Here is a 19,706-nt window from a genome sequence, read left to right as displayed (position 1 = left end):
AACATGAATACCCCACTCAGACACAGTATACTGACCCTGAGCCGACCAGTCCTTGATTTAGCCCCTTAATGTCGAGTCGCCTTTTACGACAAGCATAGTCGCCTTTTAAGGCAAGTATGGGTTGCTGAAGATCTATTCTACCCCGGAGATCTTCACGGGTCCTTTTAATATAGGGTGGGAGGGCAACCCGATGGGGGGGGGGGGAGACGGGGGAATGAGACATAGGATTGTCTCATAGTTGTCACAGGAACAAGAAAGTCTGTAATGGAGGTCACTTCTTTTATCGAAGAGTTTTTTTTGTCTTTCGTAATGTAACTGAATTCTATTGCTGAAGACATCACCGACTGGTATGAAGCTGAATTTGGGTTTTGATTCACTTATCAATCAAAATATCAGCAATGCTCTATTAACTTTTCGAAAATAGGGTATGTCAGGGTAATTCTTTTATTTAACTGGGTCATAAGGTGGATATGAAAAATGGTTTTAGCCCACTAGTTCTGGTCCTATAGTATATTACCCTACCTATGAGAGTTTTTAAATTTTCTGTGTTGTTGTTGTTTACAAGTATCAAAAGTGAACTTAAGTGTTTCATAAGGAAGAGAATATATGGATGTCAACTTTTTTATTATGAGGAACACATCATTTCTGAGTATACGCTTACTCCTTCATATAATCCGAAACGTTGTGTTCCTCATAATAAAGAAGTTGACATCCATATATTCTCTTTCTTATGTGTATCACTTCTAAATGCCTTTCATAGACCTTTGGGGGCAAGGGTGGCCCAGTCGTTTAAGGCGCCGCGATTTGCAGTGCATAGTTGCGTCCTGTGGGCACGCCAGAAACCTATGATTGTGAGTTTGAATCCCGGTTCGCCCTGATTATGTTTTTAGGTTTGTCAGCACCATACCCGTGCTCGTGGGTTTCATCGAAGTGGTAAATGTCTAAGACCTGCATCACTTCGGGCTTTCCTCCCACATTAAGCTGACACGCCGCGATATAACGGGAATATTGTTAAAAGCGGTGTTAAACCCCACTCACTCGTTCACTCAAAGACCTTTAGTGTTTCAGCTCAGCATTTCAGTTGACCACAAATATAGTAAACTGTCAAAAATAAATTACCCCCATGAAACCAAAATTTCTACTTTCTAGGGGTAGCGGATTTGCAAAATTACAAAAGTAAGTTTTCCAACATTTCTCATCTACCATGGATGAATCACTCAGGGCTACAACAAATATGACTTTTAATGAGTATAGCATTTATGATATATGTATCGATTCCCTGTCAACTAAAGTTTGTTTCAAGGCGTCACTTTGGCTGTGGTTGCTGTAAATAAAGGTGAGTTGTGCGATCTACCGATCATTTCAAACATGATTTTGCCGAGATGAATGTAAACAAACAGTGAATAAAATTTTGAATAAAATAAAAAAAATATAACGCAACAGTCCAGATATACAATGAACACATTTTTATAACCAGATAGTATAATATTGGGATTAAATTGCGTACTTCAGTTCGGATTTGTTGACTTGTATTTCGTTACCCGCTCACGGTGATCAGCTGATAATTTTTTTTTAGATGTGAGGAAAAACATTGTGTCAGTGTAAAACTTGAGTTTGTATGTAAGTAAATTTGGGGAGCCATACATTACTGCGCGCTATAACCGAGTTGGCGCTATATTGAGGGGCGCAATAGCGAAGGAACACTGTGTGTATCTCTGCTATCTCAGATTCTCAGTTTTGTAGATGTTACATTTAACTGAATTTAATAGCTTGATTTGGGGCAGTACATTTTAGAATAGGGCAAGTGAGAATGTTGGTCATACTTGCCCTTGGTCAAGTAACATTTTTTTTAAAATTTCAACCCCTGAGGGAGCTTTGTTAATGCTTCTAATTATCCGAGTTTCGACACAACCGAAAATGATAAATAACGAAGGAATATGCAGAGACCAAACTTATACTTCGAGATAACCGTAAGTTTGACAAATCAAAGTTCGACACAACTGTGCTTGACTGTATGTCAAATTTAAGTTACAATAATCTTTGTGCATTATTCACGGCAGTATTGTTAATGTCTGTGATCCCTGCATTCAATCAGTAATCATCATAATAATAATAATAATAATAATAATAATAGAAATGAAATACATGTACACTGGAACGCAATCTTGGTGTACTATTTTTTGCGGGGTTTTTTTTTTTGCAACTTAAATATAACCATGATAACAAGAAAGAAGTGAGCAAAGCTCACATAGCCCCGTTATCCCCGCTGGTCAACAACAAATAGTAAATAGTTTGTTAATTAATGAAATATACCTGTTGCTTTAAGTCAGAGGAACTGCCCCTTCCTTTGTAACCCCATGAGGATGCATTATGTTTGAAATGAACACGTTTTTGCAAATACATTTCAATCTAGTGTGGGATAATCAATGCTTAGCACAACATACATTCTTGATGTTTCTAAATGTGTCCATGGAAACAGCAAAAATTAAAATGTTAAGAATCTTCAAACTAGCAAAAGACACAAGTACTCATTGTGGTAAATGTGTGTAGCAAGTTTGGTGAAGCTAGGGTGCATGGTTAAAAAGATATGAGCCGTACAAAAGCTCGGACGGACGGACAGACGTAACGCTATATACCCCCGATTTAAACAGGAGTATAATTAGCTTATTCTTATTCAAACTTAAAAAATCAAACATCAGCAGATGGTAAAAAACAAAATATCATACAAATGATCACTATTTCAATAGCCAGTATGTAATAACCCCTACCTCAAACCTGGAATGTCTAGAAATGTCAACACTGATTAATGTCCATCAGAGACCTCTCTAAAACTTACAACACTGTGACGTGCCCCTCTCAATGTCACCACACAAATCAATGGGCGTTGATGTATGGCTTATCAATAGAAGAAACACGATATTCACAAGTGACTGGTTTTGAAAAGACTGTTGAATACAGATAAAGATCCCCACTGGCGACTAAACATGGGCTGGAAATAATACCCCGAGATATTCCCCTAAATACCTGAATTAGCCTGATGGCATGCTAGGACACTGTGTACAAACATTGTATTAACTTTGTTTTTAAGATCACAGAGTAAATAAAGATTACAGACAGGAAAAAACAGAATTAGGATTATGGAGCCATTAAAGACAAACCATCCAAACACAGCAATTGTCCATGAGCCAGTGGCAACACAAAGTGAGTGAGTGAGTATGGTTTTACGCCGCTTTTAGCAATATTCCAGCAATATCACGGCGGGGGACACCAGAAATGGGCTTCACACATTGTACCCATGTCGGGAATCGAACCCGGGTCTTCAGCGTGACGAGCGAACGCTTTAACCACTGGGCTACCCGACCACCCCTGCAACACAAAGAATAACACGCTAAAACATCAATGGTTTACAGAGAAACTATATCAATACATATATTATTGATATTTTTATGGAGGAAAAGATTATTGACTGTCAACAGCTTTAGGAAGTACTTCGACTTTATTATGTGCTTGTACTTCGAGCTTTGATTACAACAGTACTTTTACATACACAGCCTCCTATGGAGTTGTCCTCTAATCTTTATGTTTAGTATTGTATGGAAGTGATGGAACACTTTCCATCCTGATAAACAAGAACAAATATTGCCATTGTTTTACTTTTTTGATTAGTAAAAGACTGGAGTGAGCGAGCGAGTTGGGTCCAACGCCGCAGTAGTCCAGTTATATCGCGGCGTGTCAGCTTAATGTGAGAGGAAAGCCCGAAGTGATGCAGTTCTCAGACGTTTACCACTTTGGTGAAACCCAATAGCATGGGTATGGTGCTGACAAACCTAGAAACACAATCGGGACGTACCGGGATTCGAACCCACAATCATAGGTTTCTGGCGTGCCAAGGGACGCAACTCTGCACAGCAAAACGCCTTAGACTGGAAGTGACTTTCTAATTAATTACCGGTGAGTGAGTTTGATTTTACGCTGCTTTTAGCAATATTCCAGCAATATTCCAGCAATATCACGGCGGGGGACACCAGAATTTAATTAATGGGCTTTACACACTGTACCCATGTCAGGAATCGAACCCAGGTTTTCGGTGTGACGAACGAACGCTTTAACCACTAGGCTACCTGACCGCCCCTATGATTACTGCTATAGGCAGAAATTGAAATTGGCACTAGTCCCATTAAGTCCTTAGCAAACTACCCAACAGTTTTGGTACCATAAGGACTTCAAGAAATTTGACATTTTTAAGTGGTTTGCTTCATGTTATTATTATAAGGACTACTGGACTAAAAATGTAATAGTTTCTATCCCTGATAGGTTATACAATGTAGCAGTGGTGAATATGTTTTGGAGTAGCTTAAAGGCAGGATGAATTTTCTCTTCATAATCAACATGATCAAATAACATACACTATGTTTATTATTTTGGTAGATGGAAAAGTTTTGTAATTTTCTCTTGACAGTTGTTCTGGTGTTACTAACTGATGAGATTTCAATAACAATGTGATTATGGTATATTTATCCATGAAGATATTGTTGATATCATGATGATATTGTAATGTTTTCATTTGCTCAGTAGCATGTAAACAACTTGCTATTCAAGCTTCAAAAGCATATATGCCTGTGTATAAATTGTTTAAACAAAATCTGTATATATCATTTTCAACAGCATGCAATATTTTTTATTGAAAATTGCACCAATATTATATGGTTCGGCATTATTGGGAACAAAATATTATGCTGCCATCGAAAAAGTACATACCTCATACTTCAAACGATTTTTTGGTATTGGTAAATATGCCTCAAATTAAGCAATTCTTGGTGAAACTGGGCGCTGCAATATGTTTGTGCACAGAGTAGTTAAATACTGGATAAAGTTACTAAGAATGGAAGAATGTAGATATCCTCTTCAATGTTATAAATTGTTAAAGCAGTTGGATGATAAAGGTAAACAAAACTGGGTATCTGAAGTTAGAAATCTATTATTTACATGTGATGTTTCTTTTGTCTGGATTGCACAGGATATTGGAAACATTCAAGTATTTATCATGTTTATGGGAATATTTAAGCAGCAAGTGAAAGATATATTTGCACAAAACTGGACCAAAACTGTTTCATCTTCGCATTATCTTAGCAATTATAGTAAACTAAAGACACATCTTCAACAGGAAATGTATTTATCTGTCTTACCAGACAAGTCATTAATAAGATCGTTTTGTTAATTTAAAATCTTATAAATCTCATAAATCGAAAGGTATTGATGAAGTTGATAGTGTTTGTACCAATTGTGACAGAGGTGAAGTTGAAGATGTCTTATTTAAGTGTAACAAGTATTCCAAGTTAAGATCTACATATCTCCCCTTCTTGAATAATGACTATAAATTTGAAATGTTAACGAAATAAATGATCAATATTATCAACTCACAAAATAAACATGTTATCTTTTCAGTGGTAACTTATATAAAGCATGTTTTTTCTATCAGATTCAAGAAGATGTAATTTCTGTATATGCACGTGACCTCATATTACGAGTTATAGCAATTGTACTTTAGGCCATATGGCCATAATACTGAATAAACCTGTCTGTCTGAGATTCCAATGACTACATATATCAATTAGCACAGATATTGGAATTTACTATTGCTAAATTGTTTATTTATAAGAATTATGTTCACACTTGACACATATCCATGTATCTTTGTGAGTGGCATACTTTATTTTATTTTTTTCTATCACTGTTGTTCACTGTTACTGACAGCTTAAAAAAGCTTGAATGAAAATATAACAAAAACAACATAACCAGCTGCAGATGTTTCTCAGGGTTTAAAAAAACACATTTTAAAGGACCATCTACTCTTTTCCTGAAGGGAAATAGAGGCCTAATCTGAACCACAGAATTAGTTTTATGCCTTGCAGATGCAAGGACATTGCCAGTAAATGCTTTGAAAACTTATGATCACATCTGGAGACTGACATTCACTGAAAATAATTAGACAAAGAAAAGTAAATCTATAATTACTAATGGCATTGGTCAAATGTCGAGAAACCATTTATCAAGTTTCTCTTTACATCGCCATTTATTATCCATATGACATGAATAATATGCGTGACAAAGTGTCTTGTTAAATTTCTTAATTTTATAACGAACTGTCATTTTAATGCTACCAAATAGGCATCGTTCATATCATGACATGTCAAAAGACTGTCTTCCTTTTTCCGTTTGACAACATATTGTTACAATGTCAACATTCCGAAGTTGACCAGCATTATTCTAAATTCCGCATAACATTCAATGCGGGTCATCCGATCTTACCTTTTCTCTTTATCCCATATCTGTTTTTACTCAATACAGTTTCATATCCCGCAATTTCCACGAGGTAACTTTACATCACATGACAGAGCCTGTCAAACTCCCTTTTTGACGAAAAAGCGTGCCACTGGTCTGCCATGTTGTTTACAGGTAGCAACGTTATCCCGCCATCTAGCGGCAAGTGCTCGCTTGAGTAGAGTAACCTGCCCTTTGAGCGCGAAACACCAAGCTCCTTTCCAGCGCGTGACACCTTCGTTACACTCTCGGTAACATCGCTGCCACCAGTGTGGGCGCGGCCATTATAAGAATCTTGAAATTTGCCCTCTAACACCTCAAGTAGTAACGTTGATACTTTTGTTTATATCCCTGGGAATGCCATCATATTTCATTTTGAAAAGGTTTACAACTGACCATGTTTTCCAGATGAATTTACTTTGTTGTTTGTATAATCAGATTGGTTCGAGATTGCAGACTAACGGAAAATAAACCAACTTCTCCCTTACATTCTTACTATATCAATAACATGATAGTTTTAATGAAATAGAAATTCAAATTGACAAACGAAGAAAGTAATTTAGCAGCGATAAGTGTATTCGGCGACACGACAGTCGTCACTTTCTTTGTAAACAAGTCATTGTCATTCGGTTGCGAGTTCAACTCCAAACATGGTTGTGGCCACATATTCACAGTTGGGAGTTTTGACTGGTGGCAGCGATAGTATAGAGAGCTCCGGGAACGTACTATCGCTGTGAGGAGCTTGCGCGAAACACGTTATCGTTTTGCAGTCCCGTTTCCATTCTCCGGGCATTCTTGTCACATCGAGTTAGAGCCAAACGCACACATGATTTATTATTATTTCATTTTTTTTTTAATTTCATACTTTAAAACAGATACAAACTTGTTTTCAGACTAAAATAAGCTGCATTGTTGGTAAATCCAGAGATCCTACACCGTTATATATTTGGCCATCCAATCGTCCAAATCTCTCTCTCTCTCTCTCTCTCTCTCTCTCTCTCTCTCTCTCTCTCTCTCTCTCTCTCTCTCTCTCTCTCTCTCTCTCTCTCTCTCTCTCTCTCTCTCTGGTGTGCCCAAGGCACGCAACTCTGCACAGCAAATCGCGGCGCCTTAGACAACTGGGCCACCCGTGCCCCCAATCGAGACTGGACCAGACAATCCCAGTGATTGACATTATGAGCATCAATCCACGCAATTGGGATACAATGACATGCATCAACGAAGTCAGCGAGCCTGACCACCGATCCGGTTAGTCGCCTCGTACGACGAGAAGGGAAGTGCAACTGCCCAGTGTAAATGTAAAATGCTCTCATCAGAATGATCAATCTCATTAAAACACATCTTCTCTGAGTCTTCTCTGCACAGAAAGTCGCGTCAGGTGAACCCTTTTCGAAATTTGACGGACCAATCGAAATTAATTCGAATTAAGGCTGTGAATATTCTTGGAAAAATCATCTTTCTAAATCGATACGGATTTTTCTTTAAAGTCTTGAAACGGAAATTTCGATTTTAACAAAAGAAATGTTAACCAACCCAGAACACACCTATCCTTTCGATATGGTATTCTCATTTGGATGCAGATGTAGCTTCCAAACGACAGGGTGTATAAACTATTCATAACACTATAACGCCGCAGTCATTTTTATTTACAATCGGAACTGACTGTACACGTTAGATTTCAAGATACAGAAGTCAGATATAGTTCGAAAGCTTCGCTCATTGTATCGATATTTTAGAATCCTCGAAGCTGAATGGCCGATATGTCAGATGTTCACGCAGAATGGTATCGGAGTAAAATATCTTATTTGAGATTTAGTTTAAAATGAACACTATTCAACAGATGTTCTTTAATATTTATATTAGATGTATACATGTATTAATTCACACATTTCTGGTGTTCCTTGCCGTGATATTACTGGAATATTGCTAAAAACGGCGTAAAACCATACTCACTCACTCATCCCCTGTTGGGATTTTGGACCGTGCTCGAATATGCCACAGGTACATATGCTTATAAGAGGCGACTGACTCGGGTGGTCAGGCTTGCATGGCGTCTTCACAGTACCCAGACGCTGTGGGGTCAATCACTGGTTTGTCTGGTGCAGACTCAATCTCTTTTAGGCCACTGTCGCGCATATGTAATAAGGGGCGGTCGGGTAGCCTAGTGGTTAAAGCGTTCGCTCGTCACGCCGAAGAACCGGGTTCGATTCCCGACATGGGTTCAATGTGTGAAGCCCATTTCTGGTGTCCCCCCGCCGTGATATTGCTGGAATATTGCTAAAAGCGGCGTAAAAGAATTCTCACTCGCAATATTTTGGCCAAAATCTCGCGTTCTCGCATTCTCGCACTTTTGGCATATTTAGCTCGTTTCCAGAGGTCGAGATCTCCCTTACAGTATTCAGTTGGTTGGTTGGTTGTTTAACGCCGCACTCAGCAATATTCCAGCTATATGACGGCGGTCTGTAAATAATCGAGTCTGGACCAGACAATTCAGTGATTAATATCGTGAGCATCGATCCACGCATCGATGACATGAATCGACCAAGTCAGCGAGCCTGACCACCCGATCCCGACAGTACTCAGACAGCTGATAGTAGAGTTGAACAACAGCTGATGGTAGAGTTGAACAACAGCTGATGGTAGAGTTGAACAACAGCTGATGGTAGAGTTGAACAACAGCTGATGGTAGAGTTGAACAACGGACAATGACAACGGCGATTCTTTGGAAGCGTCTATAAAATACTTCAGTTGCGTTCTTTTAGAGGAGGTTACTCTTCTGGGCCCCGTTCCTCAAAGCGATCTTAGCGCTACGATGATCGTAAACCTATGTTAGAGTATGGGACTTACGATCACCTTAGTGCTAAGATCGCTTTGTGGAACGGGGCCTTGACCTCTAAGTTCAAGAGCTTTTTCGTTCTTTTTTAATTCACAAAGAACATAAAACAATCAGAAGATGGCAGGATATGAGACCTTCCAATGTAACACACCGAAGAGTTACTTTAGACGTTGTATAATACCTTTATTACCGAAACATAAAACATACGTCCCAGACGTGTTCTATTACTATGAAATTTATTACATACAATTTAGGCTGACTGTAGCATGTGTATAGTTACACACTCGTTTCATATATAATATATATCATACAAAAGATAACAATTGTTCAAATTGAAAAATAAATAAATAACACTAAAGGAGTAGTGCATAGGAAGTCCAAGTACTCTCTCACATCTGGTATATTTATCAGGCTTTGATGAGTTTAAAATTCTGATTTCCGGCATTTAATGGCATTTTACCCACATTCTCCCAGGATTATGGTATATTAACAGACTGGCATTAAGTTCAATAATTAATCCCACGAGCCATTGTTGAACCTAATGAATCTGGAATCGGTGAATTCTTCCCCCAAGAAGGACATCCTCCTCTTCCCCCCGTGTCCCTCCCCGTTGTCAGCATCCCGGAACTTCCTCTTGGCCGTGTGGCACGTCTGCAATACGTAATGTTCGTATCGGCGTTCTTCTGGAGATACATAGTCGGTATAGAGCAGCTCGCCGCCCATATTGTAGACCTCCGTCACCTTCCGGTTGTCACTGTTGCATCCTGGTAGTGTGTACTCATTTACAAGCCGGTGTACTCTCATGTTGCCCATGTCCAAGTCAGACATCTCTGATGATGACACGCCCAGAATCTGAGAGAGCTGCCGCTCATTGAAATTATTACAAACGTGACTTGTTGACGGCGGGTTATCGTGAACGCGAGAACCAGTGGGAACAGGTCGTTCGATCTGCGAGTTCTGATTCGCTGAACGTAATTCCGACTGATTTCGATTGGATGAGGATGAACCAGTTTGGCCCTGTTTAACTGACATGAAGTTACTATTGTTCGGACTTGTGGACTTTGGGCTAACCGGATCCGGACTTGGACTCGTTGATTGTGGCCCTCTGTGGTTATTGCGTATAGAAGGAGAGGCAACTTCCCCATTGCCATTTTGAAGCTTCATCCAATCGCGTGTGGTTGTAATGCTGGAGAGACATCTCCTGGGATTCTTGTCCCGCAGGCTGACAGTAGCAATCTGTCTGACGGTGTCTTCAATCAGTGTGTTCACACTTCCTTCAACAGAAGGGACGTGGGTGTGGATGTACTCCTGCAATGCATCCCGCATCCTGGTCTCCGACTGCATCTTGGCCAACCGCGAGGCCAGGCCCCTCACATCCAGTGCATCCCCGCCGTCCATCAACGACCGCACCGGACCCTCCACGGGAGAAGACCGGGGATTCTGTGGAACTGCGTCCAATGGATGAAACACTTGGCATGTCTTCAGCATGTTACTAATCGGAGTCAGATTATTCGTCTGTGCTGAATACACAATACATCTGTTAATATCATTGATGCTGTTTGGAACAGATGCTTGAAGACATCTCGACGTGGGCATGTTTGGCGTTGCTTCTTTAGAATGGGATTCATTAATGAATCCATTACCTGATTTCAGTTCACTGTTGTCGTATTTTCGTAAACCTGGTGTTCCGCCACTGGGGTCATCACCTCGTGTAATATATGAAGCGGGAGTGTCAGACATCTGCCAGTCATTTCCATTCTTTTCACCGACACCAGGAACACTTCCAAAACTGCTTGTATAGCCTGACCCGTGGGACGGTGTCTTTATTGGCTGACAGGGATGACTTAGCTGGTGTCCGGCCGGCTGGGGGAAGTGCAGATTGGTTGTTGTGTTGTAAAATGGTGGGGATAATTCTTGATTGTTTCTCCATGATTCTGTTGAGATGCGCGGAGCTCCAATTGCGTGTCCTTTTATCTCTTCTGACTGAAAATAGCGACATGTGTTTTAGTTACTGACTTAATATTGGAAATAATAACTGACTTGAAGATCACTGCTGACAAGGCATACTACACATTTGCAAAACGAGTTGTAAGTACCAGATTAATTTCATGTGCTTACTAACCAGAGTTATATATACAAGACAGCAGAACCAGTGTCACACAGAATTTGCAGGACAACTTTCAAAATTCACGAATTTTCCACATCGTTAAATCTGATCACTATATTAAAACCCAAGCAGACTTGTTTACTATTTCTCGTGCAAGTCAAGTCATTTGGAACGCCTCAAATTTGTCATTAGATGCCTTAGCCCTTTTCCTTTCTTACACCTGACTGATCACATGACAAAATACAGAAATGAAACACTGAGTTAAAAGGGAAGATCTTTCGAATTTAAATTTTACTATGAGTAAATCTGAGAACCAATTAACATGACCCAATCCAACTTTTTCTTCATGCCCAAAGAAAACTAGCCCTGCTTATGCTCAAATGTCAGAAAAACCTGGTTCCTGCAATTTTGGACAAAATGTTGTTTTTAGTTAACTGCTGAATACATTTAGTGTTACTACAAGTCCAAAACATTCAAATATTGAAATATTCCTTTATAATTTTCATTCATAGGATCATGTCTATCAGATAACTATCATATAACAATTTCTGGGTAGACTGCAGTATTTGGTCCCTAAACCGGTGGGAACGTTAATACATTTTAACGGAAGAGTGAGTGAGTGAGTGAGTTGGGTTTAACGCCGCTTTTAACAGTATTCCAGTTATATCACGGCGTGTCAGCTTAATATGGGAGGAAAGCCCGAAGTGATACATGTCTCAGACGTTTACCACTTCGGTGAAACCCACGAGCACGGGTATGGTGCTGACAAACCTAGAAACATAATCGAGGCGAACCGGGATTCGAACCCACAATCATAGGTTTCTGGCGTGCCCAAGGGACGCAACTCTGCACAGCGAATCGCGGCGCCTTAGACGACTTGGCCACCCGTGACCCCTTTTACGGAAGATGTCGAATGAATTTCTAAAAGCTATTTTGCTAAACTTATGCAGATCATGTGATGCAGATGTCCCTTAATGGGTCCCTGGGTCCCAATACACACCTTGAACTGGAGTTTTCTCGAAGCAAGGCTGCATCTGGTAGATAAACTGTTTCCACTTGCCTCGAGGTTCGGTGTAGCACTTGGTCCATTCTCCCCACTCAAGATGGCCGACTCCTTCCAGTGACACACTGGGGTGCCTGCAGACATCACATAATCGAAACTATCAGAAATTGCAGCGATAGAAATTAACTGTTTTAATCAACTTGTCCTTATAATGATCACATATAGCAAAAGCCTTAATAATGGCAAATTTCTACTAGTCCTGATGGTACCTTACCTATGAGTATTTTGGCAAGGACGATAGGACTTGTGCCAATTTCTGACGCTGAATTGAGGATTAACTATCAATGTCACTAATATTTCTCACTTACTAAAAAAATGAATAAAGACAGACTGTAAGACCCAGGCGTATAATACCTCTTTGCAAAATATCTGGTTGACACCATGATTAGGTTTTGGTTTGATTTGGTTTGTTGTTTTACGCCGCACTCAGCAATATTCCAGCTATATGACGGCGGTCTGTAAATAATCGAGTCTGGACCAGACAATCCAGTGATTAATATCATGAGCATCGATCCACGCAATTGGGATCGATGAGTGACATGAAATGCATCAACCAAGTCAGCGAGCCTGACCACCCGATCCCGTTAGTCACCTTTTACGACAAGCATAGTCACCTTTTACGGCAAGCTTGGGTTGCTGAAGACCTAGGTAAGACCTATTCTACCCCGAAATCTTCACGGGTCACCATGATTAGGCCTATTAGACATAGGCATCGAACATTGATTACATTTATTTTCATATTAATTATCAATAATTAATTAATATTTTAAAATATGAACGGAAAACAGGAAAACAACAGGCTAATATGAATATGCATTGCATATACTATAAGCTTATGTTGATCATTATGTTCATCTGTCCTATCGTTTAAATAAAAACACCCCTGATCGAGTAGCTAGAAAACGTCTGAGCTATTTTCAAATCTTGTCATAAATTGATAATGGATTTAAACAGAAATCTACGGTATAACTGAATGTACAGGACAGTGTCCAAACTTAAACCGACATATTATTGAAAACATGGAATGCAAGTCCCACCTGGCGTCGAGTTACTCATATTTTGCAGTTCATATTACTCTATTTCCGAACATCTTTATGAGAAAAAGACGTTGTGGCGGAAGTCATGCAACGGCGCCACCACGAAGGGAGATAACTCTCAGTGAATGATGACGTCACGGTGTTTGAGCGGTTGCGCCGTAACACAATAGTTATGACGTACATATTTCCTTTCGTCATAAACGAGATCGCTGGAACAACAACCGCAGTGGAAATAGATCCATCTGGGTTTTTAATATGAAGCTTTCAAAACTAGTCTTGGCGACATTGGCCACGTTCAGTTGTATGCTCGTGGCATTCCTCCTCATTTTTCAAGGTAGGATGTCTGCAAACTATATTTTCATCACCTCAACCCAGCTGTTGGGGCTTGGACGGGTAACTCGGGTACTCGGGTTGGGTGGGTACTGAGTAGGACCCGGGAACCGACAGGACTACCCGGACCCGTGGTTATTCACGTGAAATATTGTTTAATGACAAAAATTATCTAGAACTCTATGGTTACACTATAAGTGACTAATATTTGCGTTCCTTCTCACTTCATATGCTTGAATAAAGATAAAACTTCAGTCAACTTCAGTTTATGCATGACCAGATCGTTTTATACGAGTATCTAAATACATTTTAACAGGTCTTCGGTCATACAATTGCCAGTCGGACATTTGGACCTATCTCTGGAGACCTACAGCGGGTACCCGGGTAATAGGGGTGTGGTTACCCGGGTTGTAAATTTGGACTCGTCGAAGTCCTACTAGCTGTCCTATCACGTTAACGCTTATCTATTTGGCCACCCAATCGCCCAAAATATTTATAAGACAAAACAAACAAACAAACAAAAAAACCAATAATAGCAAACACGCACATACTCTCTCTCTCTCTCTCTCTCTCTCTCTCTCTCTCTCTCTCTCTCTCTCTCTCTCTCTCTCTCTCTCTCGGCAAGAAGAACTTGGTTATGCATAAAAGTTAAAAATGTCTTGAGAGATCTTCTATTGCCTACCATATGTCTGTTTGAAGTCGAAAACTTGCGCACCGAACAAAAGCTATATTCTCGTACGATAGCCATTTCCCCTTCTTTTTAACATATGGTATGTACACAGGCATGCTTTTGCCTTACATACTTTCTTGCCATTTTAAAAATAATTTCTGTATCATAAGTCAAATGTGCAATAACTTATAACCTAAAGCAATGGGATTTCATGAACAATGTAGGGGCGGTCGGGTAGCCTAGTGGTTAAAGCTTTCGCTCGTCACGCCGATTTCCCGGGTTCGATTTCCGACATGGGTACATTGTGTGAAACCCATTTCTGGTGTCCCCCGCGGTGATATTGCTGAAGTATTGCTAAAAGCGGCGTAAACCCATACTCATTCATTCATTCATACATGGATAATTGAAAAATGTATCAAAAAACAAATGGTAGGCTTTGTACAGAAATACTGATAACAGTTGTCCAAACTGTACCCCGTCCCTCCAAAGCCCAAGTCTCCTCAAAGAAACTTTGTTGTTCTTTGACTGACGCACTCTTTTGGGTATCCGTGTTTAACAGGATACATTAAAACAGTTTTTTTGTCAACCATATGTCTTGTACACCTTAAATTTGATCAAATTAAATCTACCCTCATTTAGCATCCATTCTTCGACCATGCACGGTATTGTATTATCACCATTATAGGGTAAAAACTAGAAAGTCAATAGAATAACCATTTTTATTATTTCAGGAATCAGAGCTGATGCCAACAGTGGTAACACAGACGAAGTTTCCAATGATAAGTTGTTACGAAGGGAGAAACGGTTCTGGCTTTATGATAAGTTCAAAAACAAAAAGATGTTTCAGAAGTACATAGATGACAGTCTGTCCTCAGAAACCGAGAAGCTCTGGGTAAAATTCATTAAGAGGATGCATTACGACTTCGCGAAGACCGAAGGTGATAGTGTGGAGCTTCCCTGTAAAAACGAAATCTCACAGAAAATAGCTTCAGAGTACCCCAAATCTATATACCACTGGTCAGTCAACGAATACCCTATTGTCATGGATGCATCCCGGATGTTTTTATTCAAAGGGACATTTTCAATCAGGGATTTAAACTCTGACGACACCGGTGTGTATGTATGCTTTATGGAATACACTAAGAAGAATTTTAAAACGGTTGGGGTGTATTCTTTGGTAGTGAAGACAGAACAGCCCTCAAAAAGTGTCCGTGAAACAGAGACACTGGAGCTCACCTGCAACAGTAATGCTTTGTCACAAATGTACCCAGAAACAAACGTAAAGTGGTTTTTGAATGACACAGAATATATACCAGCCATAAAAACAAACACAAGTGAGAAAGTTATTCTTAAAAAGGTACGAAGAAGTTCGGCAGGAAATTGGACATGCGCAGTGACAGACCCGGTGACAAAACGAACGTGGCATACAGCGTGGTACAACGTTGCCGTAACTCCACCCCCGCCGTTGTATGAACGGTTGTACAACCTGATGCTTGAGTACAAGTTGTACACGGGTCTGGTCGTGGCTGGGGTTGTGCTATTTGTGGGTTTGGTACTAGGCGTGTGTATATACACTGCCCACAAGACGAAAGGTAGGAATAATGAGAGCTTTGGGAAGATGAAAGATAAAATTATGTCCATGAAAACGAACGATATGTTTGGGCTGAATAATTTCAAATATGATTTGTTGTCCGAAACTTCCGATGAGGAACCTGATTCAGCAAGATTCGAACCCCCTTCGTCTCTTTCTTCTGATTCTTGTGAATCGAAAGGTTCAAGCTCTAAGTTTATTTCAAAAGCGAGGACAGTTTCTTGGAGTAGTGAGTGAGAGAGTAGTAAGTCAAAATGTAACGTCGCATCGGCATTTCAGCCATATAGCGACGAGACCAAGTTAATATATTCACAAGTTCTTGGGGGCGGCCGGGTAGACTAGGGGTTAAAGCGTTCGCTCGTCACGCCGAAGACCCGGGTTCGATTCCCGACATGGGTACAATGTGTGACGCCCACTTCTGGTGTCCCCCGCCGTGATATTGCTGGAATATTGCTAAAAGCGGCGTAAAACCATACTCACTCACTCTCACTCACAAGTTCTTATTTGTATGTATATTTAGTGACATGGCGTATTATTAAACTATTGTATTCAGGATATGTTATGTAGTTTTAATCATACATTTATGAAAAAAAAAAGTTTCACAAACATTGGTAGAGAGTTAGTGGGTTTAACGCCGATCTGGATTACTGACATAAGTTTTAGATAATAGATCTTTTTTTTCCGGTGAAACACATGATCAGGGGTATGAGGCTGACTGAAATAAGTGAACATCATAATCATGACGAATTTGGGATTCGAACCCAGTACCAGCGAATCGTGCCACGGCAAAGGGAAGCAACTCCGTTTAGCACTGGACTACAGATATGGTATTATTGTGTAAACAAATAATTTGGTATAATTACAATCCTCTCACGAAAAAAAACTTAGAGTAGGACACGTTTGATATTATGATCACTTTAATTCATAACCATATATGTTAATGTGAAACAAGAATATCATCAAATGTTTTATCTACCTTTAAAGTTCACCTATATTATGCCTGACCTTCTACAATCTTAGACTTACTCGGTCTCGTTTCCTCGTCTCAAGTTCATATATGGGATTGTCTGATGGTAGCACGATTAAGTCTGATCCTCATGTTTCGTGAAGTATTAGTCTGTCATACAGACCCTGAAACAAATACGAGTATATCCAATACAGCCCATGCAAGTCTATAATATTTGGCAGGTCTAGATTACTGCAGTATCTGAAAAGGAAGAAAGTCTATTGGCTCCTTTTATTATATTTCATAACTATAATTTAACAACGGTTTATTTTCTGTAAAATATGTTCATTTCAAAGACAAGATCTTAGTATAGCGAAGTATATGTAACACACAATATGGTCTCTGAAGGGGATTCGAGGTAACACAATATAGGTTCCCAGCAACCCATGCTTCTATTAAGGGTCGGGGGTTACGGGTGGCCCAATCGTCTAAGGCGCCGCAGAGTAGCGTCCCTTGGGCACGCCAGATACCTATGATTGTAGGTTCGAATCCCGGTTCGCCCCGATTATGTTTCTAGGTTTGTCAGCACCATACCCGTGCTCGTGGATTTCACCGAAGTGGTAAACGTCTGAGACCTGCATCACTTCGGGCTTTCCTCCCACATTAAGCTGACACGCCGTGATATAACTGGAATACTGTTAAAAGCGGCGTTAAACCCAACTCACTCACTCACTCACTCCAACAACTGCTGCTCATATAGCGACTAAATTAATAATCTGTTCATTCAAAACCATCGGTACAGCTTACAATTGACTGTCACACGTATAAAATGGCATCTTCCTAATTCCTTCAGAGAATAATAGTTTGCACTGTACAATCGTAGTGTCATGAACACCAAGCGTCATAATTGTTTTTTATGACCAAATAGGGTTAGAAATAACTGAATTCTTAAAATCGTATGTGCACTCGTGCAAATATCACTTCTCGCGCACCATTGTAGTGTTTCGGTCATCCGAACGACATTGTTGACGTCAAACGATTCTTATTGTGACGTAAGGTCTGAATGACGTTACACTAGAAACGACGTCAACGCTGCACATTGACGTTGGCGATCACTACATTTTTATAAAGGGGAGCTCAAAAGGATAAAGAAATCATGGGTAATAAAGAAATTATTACACTCATATGTGTGTCAAACTGATTTCAGAATCAGTATGACACACATGCTCATATAATAATCTCTATGTATATATACAGTGAGTCATGAGTGTAAGTTTCAATAAATGTGTCGCTCCCAGTTTTGGACTATTTTAATGTGAGAGAGATTTGACTATACCTGCTACTACATGTACTTACACCTTGGACTTCTGACTACGTCTAGAGTGAGTGAGTGATTGAGTGAGTGAGTTGGGTTTAACGCCGCTTTTAACATTATTCCAGTTATATCACGGCGTGTCAGCTTAATGTGAGAGGAAAGCCAGAAGTGATGCAGGTCTCAGACGTTTACCACTTCGGTGAAACCCACGAGCACGGGTATGGTGCTGACAAACCTAGAAACATAATCGGGGTGAACCGGGATCAATCATAGGTTTCTGGCGTGTCCAGGGGACGCAACTCTGCACAGCGAATCGCGGCGCCTTAGACGACTGGGCCACCCGTGCCCCCAACTACGTCTAGATGCGTGGTGGGCGAAGATAAGGATATATTCAGACCATGCATGTTCAAGTCAAGTCACCCACGTTTATTGTCCAAGGCAATCGTTTTAGGTGAAGTTGATTGTGAGCTCACGTGGACACGAGTGTGTTATCCAGCATTCAATGAGAGCCACATTTTAAATAAAATTACTCCTGTGTCCGCAAACAATCATGTTGCATTTCATTCACTGCTGACCTACTGAGTGACAGCAGGACCAGGGTTCGGTTTCACAAAGCGATATGAACGCTGAGACGCACTCTGCTACTGAAACATGATTTACAACAGTTGTCGCTTTGCGGTACCACGCGGGGCACTGCTTCACAAATCGTAGCGCAACGGCTGACGTAACGTTTGTACTTTTCCCTGACTGACGATAGTCCGTCGAACTAAGATCACTTTGTGAAACCTGCCCCTTTGCTCCACACCGCTCTGATACAGTGACGTTGCTGTACGACAATGGGTGTTTCCTCAACCGCCCCACCGCATGCGCAATCATTCCTCAATCATGTTGTTTGTTTGTTTGTTTGTTGTTCAAAGCCGTAATATTCCAGCTATGACGGCGGTCTGTAAATAGTCCAGACAATCCATTGATTGATGTCATGAGCATCTATTCACGCAATTGGGATACGATGACATGCTTCAACCAATTCAGCGAGCCTGACCACCCGATCCCGTTAGTCGTCTCTTTCGACAAGCATGGGTTGGTGAAGACCTATCCTATCATGAGATTCAGAGAGTGGTGTCGACGATAATCTAAGTTTAAGCCAAGTAAACGTGGTTGAAAAAAACGCTGATGGAGATTAGATAATACACATTCAGCCAGGTTATACATATTTACTACTCCATCCTCCTTTCTCTGGGGATCCGACATATTCCTGATGATGTCATCGTTAAGGGGCGAGCATATTCTTAACAGAGGTTTTCTCGAACGTTTTCAAATAAATGTAATGTCAAAAGGAACAAATATATGGTGACATGTTTTTGACACCCATACCTAAATGAGTATCACAGCTTTTAACTGTAAATTCTTTCATTTCGTCCAAAGGTCACTTCGTGTCACAATCCACTGTAATAATTACAGCGCACTTCTACATCGCCGATTGGGTTTAA

The 19,706-nt window shown here is 40.3% G+C and overlaps 3 protein-coding genes across 3 annotated transcripts in view; 1 reads left to right on the top strand and 2 right to left on the bottom strand.

Moving 5' to 3' along the window:
* The window catches only part of LOC139445219 (uncharacterized), an 83,746-nt gene extending 77,303 nt beyond the window's left edge, over window positions 1–6,443 (bottom strand). The window contains exon 1 of the mRNA XM_071226357.1: window positions 6,310–6,443. The gene's annotated coding sequence lies outside the window, so the exon portion shown is untranslated. The remainder of the gene's footprint in view (window positions 1–6,309) is intronic.
* A 3,227-nt stretch (window positions 6,444–9,670) lies between these two features.
* LOC139445198 (uncharacterized) lies at window positions 9,671–13,383 on the bottom strand. Its single transcript, XM_071226327.1, has 3 exons — window positions 13,365–13,383; window positions 12,265–12,401; window positions 9,671–11,140 (listed from the first exon to the last, which is right to left on the bottom strand). The coding sequence occupies exons 1-3, from the start codon at window positions 13,381–13,383 to the stop codon at window positions 9,671–9,673; spliced, it is 1,626 nt and encodes a 541-aa protein (XP_071082428.1).
* Window positions 13,384–13,619: 236 nt separating this feature from the next.
* Window positions 13,620–16,192, top strand: LOC139444678 (uncharacterized). Its single transcript, XM_071225610.1, has 2 exons — window positions 13,620–13,698; window positions 15,096–16,192. The coding sequence occupies exons 1-2, from the start codon at window positions 13,620–13,622 to the stop codon at window positions 16,190–16,192; spliced, it is 1,176 nt and encodes a 391-aa protein (XP_071081711.1).
* Window positions 16,193–19,706: the final 3,514 nt, after the last annotated feature.

The sequence above is a fragment of the Haliotis cracherodii genome, unplaced genomic scaffold (assembly GCF_022045235.1).
Source record: "Haliotis cracherodii isolate W230 unplaced genomic scaffold, xgHalCrac1.p SCAF_6, whole genome shotgun sequence".
NCBI lineage: Eukaryota > Metazoa > Mollusca > Gastropoda > Lepetellida > Haliotidae > Haliotis > Haliotis cracherodii.
The sequence above is the reverse complement of the archived record's forward strand: the minus strand, read 5'-3'. Positions and strand labels throughout refer to the sequence as shown.